Source organism: Palaemon carinicauda, chromosome 7 (assembly GCF_036898095.1).
Source record: "Palaemon carinicauda isolate YSFRI2023 chromosome 7, ASM3689809v2, whole genome shotgun sequence".
Lineage (NCBI taxonomy): Eukaryota > Metazoa > Arthropoda > Malacostraca > Decapoda > Palaemonidae > Palaemon > Palaemon carinicauda.
The window spans coordinates 41,661,610-41,671,554 of record NC_090731.1 but is presented as its reverse complement, the minus strand read 5'-3'; the positions used below and the strand labels follow the sequence as shown (position 1 = coordinate 41,671,554).

Sequence of the window (9,945 nt, the reverse complement as noted above, 5' to 3'; positions counted from 1 at the left end):
GTAATAGATCTCAAAGAGTTGTTGTTGATGGGCACCATTGTGAGTATAGGAATGTGATATCCGGTGTTCCACAGGGTAGTGTTCTTGGCCCATTACTTTTCATGCTATATACACATGACATGTGGTTTGGCCTAGAAAACAAGCTTGTTGCATATGCAGATGATGCTACTCTCTTTGCACCAATTCCACCCCCTGAATGTAGATCTGGGGTTGGTGAATCCCTTAATAGAGATCTAGCTAAAATTAGTGGAAGGTGCAAATTATGGGGTATGAAGTTGAATCCTAACAAAACTCAAAAGTATGATTGTAAGCAGGTCAAGGACGGTGGCTCCTCAACATCCGGATCTCAGTGTTGATAACGTTTCTTTAAATTTGTATAACTCTTTTAAAATTTTAGGTGTGATTCTCGACAGCAAATTTACTTTTGAGAAACACATTAGATCTGTGTCTTCTTCAATTGCACAAAAAATTGGCTTATTAAGAAAGTCTTACAAGATTTTCGGTGATCAATCTATTCTGAAGAAGTGTTTTATTTCTTTCATTCTACCTTGTTTTGAGTATTGTTCTCCTGTCTGGTGTTCAGCTGCTGATTCTCATCTTAATTTGTTGGGCAGGCACTTACGGTCTATTAAATTTCTTATTCCTGATCTAGATATTAATCTTTGGCACTGTCGTTAAATTAGTTCATTATGCATGTTGCATAAGATTTTTCATAACTCTGACCATCCTTTACATTCAGATCTCCCTGGACAATTTTATCCTGTTCGTAATACTAGACAGACAATTAATTCTAATAGCCAGGCCTTCTCCATTAAATAAGATTCACTTTTTGTTCATGAAATGTTTATTGTCACTTGGAAGGCATCACATGACAATGATAATATCTGCAATGAAAGATAGCATGATGAGAAATGAAATGGCATTTGCATCGGCAGTCAAAATAAATTCAATATGAAATTACACTGACACCTAATAGCATATATGGGTCAGTTAGTAAATTCACAGTATTCACAGCTAGCTAATGAACCATTTGCTGCTAGCATATAATAGATAATAAAGTTTAACTAAAGTCTATAGACAATAATACTGTACCATATACGCAGCGAGTAAATGAGCTGCCAAACTGAAACACTGTTTGCTTACATTCTCACAAATGAGCGCCAATGTATAGATGACGCAATACACATAAATGAAATAGGATCCTATAATGCACATAATGTATAGACGACACAATACACATAAATGAAATAGGATCCTATAATGCACAAGAATGAAATAGGATCATATAATAATTATAACATGTACAACAGATATGAATAGACAATCCTCTATCTCCTCCCAAGTTTTTTTTGGGGTACTAATAAGAAAACTCAAAAACAAAACTGAACATGTTGGAGCAATATATGAAAACTACTTTATAAAAGCATATTAGCTATGTGGCTATGGAGCATAGCTGAATGAAAAATATAATATCATAAAGATAAATAAAGGGTGGAAAAGTATTGGTCTGCAAAAACGAATCAATACGTATTACAATCATAGTCAGTCAAGTAGGCAGGCTTCTTGCGCAGCCTCTGAGGACGATCCGGAAGGGCACTTGGGGGAGCTTGAAAGAAATTATTAGGAGAGGCATCAGGGTGTGCATCATGTAGTGCTGCGTCAGGTGCCTGTGGGTGGTGAACAGGTGTTATGGGAGATTGAGGACGTGGTGATGGGGGTGGTGTGGCATCTGTGGGAGATGTAGGCGCAGGGTGTGGCACTTCCAGTCGATCAGTAGAGTGCGGTTCTGTATCAGGTTCTGGTGGCGATGATGGGCGTTGACGTGATTTCTCGTGCTGGGGAATTGGGTATCCAATGGTTAATCGTGGTCGTCTTGGAATAGCAGGGATGTATTTCCTCAGAAATTGTCTGTTGCGAAGAGTAGCCCTTCCAGAGCCATCGACCCTGACAATGTACTGATCAAATTGACGCACTTCGGACACAACGCCTGTTTTGTCCCATTTTAATGGGTTCGGGCCTGTCTGGTTTTGGATGCGGACGTTGTCGCCAACTCTCAATGGCGGGGGCCGCTTAGTGTGCTCGGTCCAGTACTCGGCCATTCTCATATGGCGATTCCGGAGTGCTTCCTCGCGTTGTGCGAGGGTGCTTCTCCAAGTGGGATGGGGGTTGTATTTTCCTGGCAAGATGGGGATGAAATCCTTAATGGGCCTTCCGAAGATACACATAGCTGGAGAAACTTTGGTTTCTTTGTCAGGGGTATTCCGGTATTGAAGGACGGCGCGCTGAAAGGCGTCGATGTTCAGGTCTCCTGTGGGCCCAGTGTTGTCGGTGAGGAGTCTTTTCGCTATTTTAACGCCAACCTCTGCCCTACAATTAGAATGGGGAAAATAGGTTGAGGAAAGACGATGGTCGACCCCCCAAGCCTGAAGGAAATCTTGAGTGATTTTTGCAGAGAACTCTGGGCCACCATCAGAAGAAAGCTCATCAGCGATTCCATATGTTGCGAATATCCTCCGTAGACTGTTGATAAGCCCAGTGGCACCATCTGCTGCGCGTTCGATGACAGGCCAATTTGAATACCTGTCCACTACAACGAGGTACTGTTGTCCTTTGTAGTGGAAAAAATCAGCACAAATATGCTGAAATGGATAGGCAGGAGGGTTTTGTGGATGTGGGGGAAGGGCGGGTTGGGAAGGTGCAATGCGGTTACAGTGATAACAGTTCATACGTGTGTCTTGGAGATCTTTAGAGATGCCGGGCCAAAATACAGACGAATCTGCTCGTGCTGTCATCGAGGTGATTCCCTGGTGAGCCGCATGAAGGGCTTGGAGTACTTGTTTACGAAGGGTGGGGGGGATCACAATTCTGTCTTTGTAGATGACTACACCGTCTACAGTATACAATTCGTGGCGGAACTTATGGTATTCGTGGAGATGCGGTGGTACGTCATTCTTAGCCTCGGGGATGCCATTTTCAATCAGTGAGATCAGATGTTGAAAGTCCGGGCAGCTGTTAGTTGCAGTTTGAACTTTGTCCCACGTCACTGAGCCAAGGGTTTGCAGGGATGTAACGTGTGCACACTGCAGGGCAGAGTCGATATCATCCTTTATTTCATCACTGCAGGAGTGCATGGATGCGATGTCGTCCTGCAAACGTAGTTTCATTGGAGGACCATTGCCTGTGGGATGTCGTGAGAGCGTGTCGGCTGCTTTGTGTTTTGTGCCAGGAACATGGACCATTTCGAAGCGGTATCGTAGTGTCTTTTCTTTTAAGTTTCGAAGGCGAGCGTTGGAGATGTCTTCAAAAGATCGATCACCAAAGATTTTAAGTAGGGGCTTGTGGTCCACTGCGATGAACAAGCTAGGGCATCCAAGGACGAAGAATCTGGTTTTGTTAAGGGCTTCCACTACAGCCAAGGCCTCTCCTTCAATGGGTGCATAACGAGACTCTGCTGGGTGTGTGAATCTACTCCCAATTAAGGTGGTTTTCCAGCCCGATTTGCAGCAAAATGGCCGGGTTGGTGTGCACAGGCAGTGTTTTTGGGTGAGCCAGAACCCAATGCCTGATTTGGACCAGTCGGTAGCAAGGCATGTTGATTTTTCTTTATCGTAGATCTGAACGCCCCTCTTGATTTCGTCGATTATGTGATCTTTAGATTCCTCAAAAAGGGTGTCCATGTGTCTGTCCCAACAGAAAGGGTTGCCAGGGCGCAAAAAGTTACGAAACGGGGTCATGCGTTTGGTCATAGAGAAGGCATAAGAGACTTGATTGATGAGGCCAAACCAGGAGCGCACGTCGGTTATGTTTTTTGGTGTGGGGAAATCGCGTATTGCAGACAAATATTTCTCACATGGCCGGACGCAATCTGGTGTGATTTCAAACCCCGCAAACTGGACAGTGTTAGCTGAAAAAACGAACTTGTCAGGATTTAAAATGATACCATTATGACCACAAATATCTAACCATTGTACTGTCTGGAAGAAACTCTCCTCTATGTTGTCTGCCCAGAGCAACGTGTCATCGATGCACTTGGTTTTGTTCGGGATATGACCGACCAGTTCGTCGTATCGTCTGGAATAGCCGTCACCAGAAGCTATGTATCCTTGTGGGGCCGTGCAATACCTGTAGCGGCCCCATGGTGTGATGAATGTGGTTAGGTGACGGTCTTCGGGCCGTAGCGGTACGCTGTGGTATCCATTCCAGGCATCTAAGACGGTTTTACGTTTACCTGCTGGCACTGCACGAGCTTGATGGAAAGGGGATGGTGTGTGGTGTGTTTCGCGAGTGGCATGGAGGTTGAGGGCTTGCAGATCTACTGTGCGACGTGGTTTACCATTCTTCTTGGCGCAAACTACCATACGGCTCATCCATGTGACAGGCTCGCCTATGGGCACCTGTTCGAGGACTCCTAGGTTCACATCCTGGTCCAGTCCTTGTTTTACCTCATCCTGCCAGTGAAGGGGAACGGGTATAGGGGTATGTACCGCTACTGGTTCAGCATGTGGATCAATCATTAATTTTAACGGGGGTCCTGACATCATGGGTAGCTTTTGGTGTTCACATGTATTAAAAGTGCTGGATGCGTAGTGCTCTAGGAGGAACTTCTGCAACTTCTCTCTATTAGCCTCCGTTGCAGCGAATGGTAACTTTTGGGGTGGTGGTGGGGGGAGTTGTCTCTGGGGGCACGAGCATTCCTCTGTCTGAATATTAGTCGATGATGTTTCCTGTGTCGCTTCGCCAATGCAGGGGAAGGTGGAAGAGATTATACCTAAGGCGATGCAGCCCTCTTTGCTCAAGTAAATCTTGTCAGAGTTGTCGGTGACATAGGTGATTTGTCTGGTTTCAACCAATTTACCCCTGTTGTTGGTACCTGTAAAGCGAAGAATAACGGCTCCTAGAATATTTATGCCTTTACTGTTGGCAGCTTTCATGGAGATATTAACTGGAATCAGATCAGAATGCTTGATGTGAAGTTTATTCAGAGCATGGATACCTGCCAGACAACTCTGACAGCCTGTGTCTGCCATTACTCGAGCCACTGCTGCTTTCGGTGGGGCGTGAAGTTTGAAGCCGAAGTGGGAATAGTCTTCTGAGGAAGTGGATATTTTGAGGTTAATGAATGGTTGGGGCCCAGAGGGCCTTTTAATCCATGATTTTGACATAGCGTCATACTGATGGTGATCAAGTGTAATGGATGAGTTGTTATGATATGTGGTGACAGAACAAAGTTCATTAAACACAGCATTATCTTCAGGTTGGATTGCAGCATGTGATTGTATTCCACTTGCCTGAGGTGATTTCTTCCTGCAAACTGAAGCAAAATGGTGTAATTTATTGCAAGAAAGGCATGTTTTATCAAATGCAGGGCATTCTGATTTTCTGAGACTTGCAGGGGCCTTTCTGCCATGCCCTGTTTTACCACAATAAGAGCAACTCACATCAGAAGCAGGTTTATTTAAGTCATGTTTCACAATCCTGGTTCGGTTAAATTTTTTGTACGAACTTGAGGCATCGGTGCTTGGGGATTCCGTGAATAAAGACGCTGAGCGTTTACCGGCTTCTTTTCTTTCAACAAATCTAAAAACTTCTTCTAGTGTCATGTTTTGATTTGTGTGACCCAACAGGTCAAGTTGTATCTCCTGGTCTTCAATGCCTCTGATAAGGATATCCTGAATAATTGGCTCAGTATAATTCACTTCACTATCGCAGGAAGGGCAATCTAGGAGGAATTTACATATACCAGCTTGCCCCCTTAATCTGGCTCCAAATGCTCGGATGGGTTCGTCTCTGTCTTGCCTCATATTATGGAGTGTGACCCGTGCCACCATTACATTTTCTTCACGTACGGCTAGGGCTCGAATGGCAGCAATGACTTCGGCAATAGGTTTTGCGAGGAGGCTGCCTCCAGCAACTCTAGTTACATCTTTACGCAATTGATCTTCACAACACTCTAGCAGCTGAACAACAGCTTCTTGCCCGTTAATGGCTGTGGCATTTACATATTCATCCCACCTTATTAAAAAATATGACCATTCCTCAGTGGTTCCTGCGGCAGTGATGGTAGGCCTCTTAACCTTTTCCACTTGTGCATGTTGCGCTGCAGCACCTGGTCGAGCAGCAGCTGTGTGGTTTATGCAATGGGCGGTCAGTAGGGCAGCAACAATGGCGTCAGACAGGTCGGGGGTCACATAATTGCAATTGTCGATGGGGCATTGTACAGCAGGCATTGTAATGTAGCAAGATCACTGATATTATCATAAATAAGATTCACTTTTTGTTCATGAAATGTTTATTGTCACTTGGAAGGCATCACATGACAATGATAATATCTGCAATGAAAGATAGCATGATGAGAAATGAAATGGCATTTGCATCGGCAGTCAAAATAAATTCAATATGAAATTACACTGACACCTAATAGCATATATGGGTCAGTTAGTAAATTCACAGTATTCACAGCTAGCTAATGAACCATTTGCTGCTAGCATATAATAGATAATAAAGTTTAACTAAAGTCTATAGACAATAATACTGTACCATATACGCAGCGAGTAAATGAGCTGCCAAACTGAAACACTGTTTGCTTACATTCTCACAAATGAGCGCCAATGTATAGATGACGCAATACACATAAATGAAATAGGATCCTATAATGCACATAATGTATAGACGACACAATACACATAAATGAAATAGGATCCTATAATGCACAAGAATGAAATAGGATCATATAATAATTATAACATGTACAACAGATATGAATAGACAATCCTCTATCCATCATGAGGCTCAATACTACACAGTATTCTAGAAGTTTTACTCCAGCTGTTACCAAGTTGTGGAATGATCTTCCTAATCAGGTAGTTGAATCAGTAGAACTTCAAAAGTTCAAAGTTGGAGCAAATGTTTTTATGTTGACCAGGCTAACATGAATCTTTTTATTGTTTATATATGACATATCTGTTTTTGACATTAATGTGAAGAATTTTCTTCACTCTTCTTCTTTTAATCGTATTTTTAGCTCTCTTCTACTAATACTATAGCTACCCCTTAAAATTCTCTCCTACATCTAGTTTTCTTTAACGAAATATAGGGAAGACTAATCTAAACTTGTTGACAGTGGCGCACGCCAAGCTCGTGACGTCACAGCGTAGATACGCACAACAGATGGCCTTAGTGGTAACCCCGGCGTATGTTGGTTCTTTCCTTAACTACATGGGTCGAGATTAAATTCATAAACTGCCTTTTTGATACAAATTCCAATAATGCTAAATTAATGCATCTTATATTTCTCAATACCAATTAAGGTTTGTTAATTTTAAGATGTATGCCCATCGTACCAGTCCATTGCTAATTAATCATTTTAAATATTAATTTTTAGCAAGCCAGAATAGGTAGGATTGTTGTATATATAAACTCCCTTAGAGCAGCAAGATTTCTCTAAGTATTTAGTACAAAATCCTGCCTCCTCTGCACTCCCTGCAACAATATATTGCCCTGTCCTTAAGTCCCGATATGGCACCCCCAATGGATTACCATGCGCATCAAGCTCTTCACCTGTCTGGAAAGGTGAAGCGAGGTGATCTCTTCGACCGTAGTGTCGACCACATTCTACGAGGAGCTGCCCTGGCCTGCTGACCTGCCTGGTCATTGAACCCGGCCACTTCTGGCTCACCCCACTCTCTCTCCCAAAACTCGACTCACAAAAGGTTGCTGCCGGTCGGAGAGATTGAGAAGAAGAGGACCCTGATGTACCTAGTTACAGCTACAGTGAGAATTCTTGGGGTGAGCCAGGCAAGAAATTAGTGCGACAACCAGGTCAACAGCTATCACGGGCAAAGGACTAAACTTCAAAGGAGTGCAGGTACTACATCAATGGCCATTTAGTTTTCCCCCATTTTTTATTAGCTTAGACTAATTTTAATTTGATAGGGTACCTGGCTAATTACAATATTCGGACTGTGTGCGGTGGGATTGTGTGTAAATATTTTTCCATTATTATTTCTTGCTTGGAGACTAGCATAGTCTCTGGGTCACGTGGGCCACGTGCCAGACCCCATTTTGATTTTGATTGTTGCAGACCACGTGTCTAACTAACTAATTTTCATCATTTTGAATTGCATTTTTATGATTCCATTTTGTCTTTGTTAAGATGTCCGTTTTGTTTCAATGTAAATTTGTGAATAAATCAATATTAGGTTAATCAAACCTCCTTAGTATTTTTGCTCCCTCATTTATTTTAATGTGTGAAATGAATAGTTGATTCCGGGACAAAATACCCAATATTTAAAGAGTAAGTCTATAGGTGGTAACAGCGAGGTACTTTGCATTAATATATTTGCTTCGAAGGTAAAGATCCTTATCTTTAAACTTTTAAACTACTTTACATCACTGCTCCCATTTTGGATTTTGTCTACCTTACATTAACGTAAAATAACTGTCCAGCATTTCATTGGGGTAGCTGGGACGGAGCCGGAACAGAGCCTGAGAATGAGATGACTATAGACCTGACAAAGCTAGAGTAGGCCATAAAATTACATATATATTCTACGTGTGGAGTACTCCGGCCTCTGGACAGTAAATTCCCCCTTTTGTATTTGAGTGATGGTTAATGAATTGTGACAGTAAAGTATTAGCAGGGTGTTTGTGCCCCGAGAGTAAGTGCTCCTATCCTCCCCTGTTGAACTTTGTGTAACTGTTATAAGGAGACTTTCCCGGACTAAGTTCCCACTCAGAACATAACCATTAAAAAATTCTCCACACGAGTGGTCCTTCGAACCGGATCTTTTACCTTTGACTTGTGAAGCATTAACGTAATTAATCAGCTTGATTAAGCACATAGTAACTCGCTATATCACTTACCCACACGCACACAGCCAGTTTGTCGAATGTGTAATGCCCAGACTTTAATTGGGAAGAGAAATTTGTAATCAACATGATCTTTTTGTATCGACCACGTGTTTAAGGAAAGAGCTACGTAACCAGGTTAATTTGTTGCTTGAATGTTCTCTACAGAAAGACTAGAATTTGTCGTAGGAACTTCACTTTGTCTCGGATCCGTTCACCCACGTGTGGCGGAATCCACTTATACCAGAAAGTTCTAAGCTACTTGAACTAAGGTTTTTTGTTGTTCAGACGCCCGTGTTTACTGCTCAGCTAGAGCGCCGGTGTACTCGTCCTGTCAACTAATTTTGCTAGCTAAGCATCTAATTTGTAACATTTTGTACCTTGGTCTACCTTCCTTTGTGTCGTTTACCTTCCCTAACCAACCTTAACCTTTCTAACTAACGTTCCCGTATACCTAGCACGTGTCCTTGTCCTAAAGAGCGAATTGGCGCAGCATAATTTTAAGTGTTCTTAAAAATAACGTAGAAACTTAATAACACCAAGTCCGTTTCATTCCACGTGTTTGTTCCGAGATGGCGGATCTTGTTTACAGCCCAAACTAAGGGTTCGTAATTGTTTGCTACCGTAAGTAAATTACTGCGTGTAGTTAATTTAATTTCCTTTAGCGAGGAAATATTGTTTTTGTCCTTTAGCGAGGATATTTTTGTTTTACCTCCACGTGAGGGAAATTTTATATTTGTTTAGCCTCCACGAGAGTGCACTTTAAAGTCTTTGCCTTGTGCGCCAATCTACATTTTGAATAGATCAGTGGCTGCCTTAGTGCGCCCGTAATTGTGAAATCGTCACAACAGTGTCAGCCTCGACCAGTTGTTTTAAGTTTTAACTTAAATCTTTGCATTTATAAGCCCTAGCGCTTTCTCATATGTTTTGCTTCTCATAAATAACTTAATTAGTCATTATCGCCACGTGCGTATATAATTCATTTTTAGCAAAGTCTAAAGTCACGTGACCTGGGCATCGTCTGCTTTGTTGGACCCGGTCACTTTGAATTTTAAAGTAATTTCATGAGTTATGTTTTTTGTCCATTTAACTATTTTC

At 42.3% G+C, this 9,945-nt stretch overlaps 1 protein-coding gene across 1 annotated transcript; it reads right to left on the bottom strand.

The window, feature by feature from the left end:
• Positions 1–836: 836 nt before the first annotated feature.
• LOC137643918 (uncharacterized) lies at positions 837–6,769 on the bottom strand. Its single transcript, XM_068376678.1, has 2 exons — positions 6,538–6,769; positions 837–6,329 (listed from the first exon to the last, which is right to left on the bottom strand). Exon 2 carries the CDS (start codon positions 6,225–6,227, stop codon positions 1,521–1,523), a length of 4,707 nt encoding a protein of 1,568 aa, XP_068232779.1. The 5' UTR covers positions 6,228–6,329; positions 6,538–6,769; the 3' UTR covers positions 837–1,520.
• Between the last annotated feature and the right edge of the window lie 3,176 nt (positions 6,770–9,945).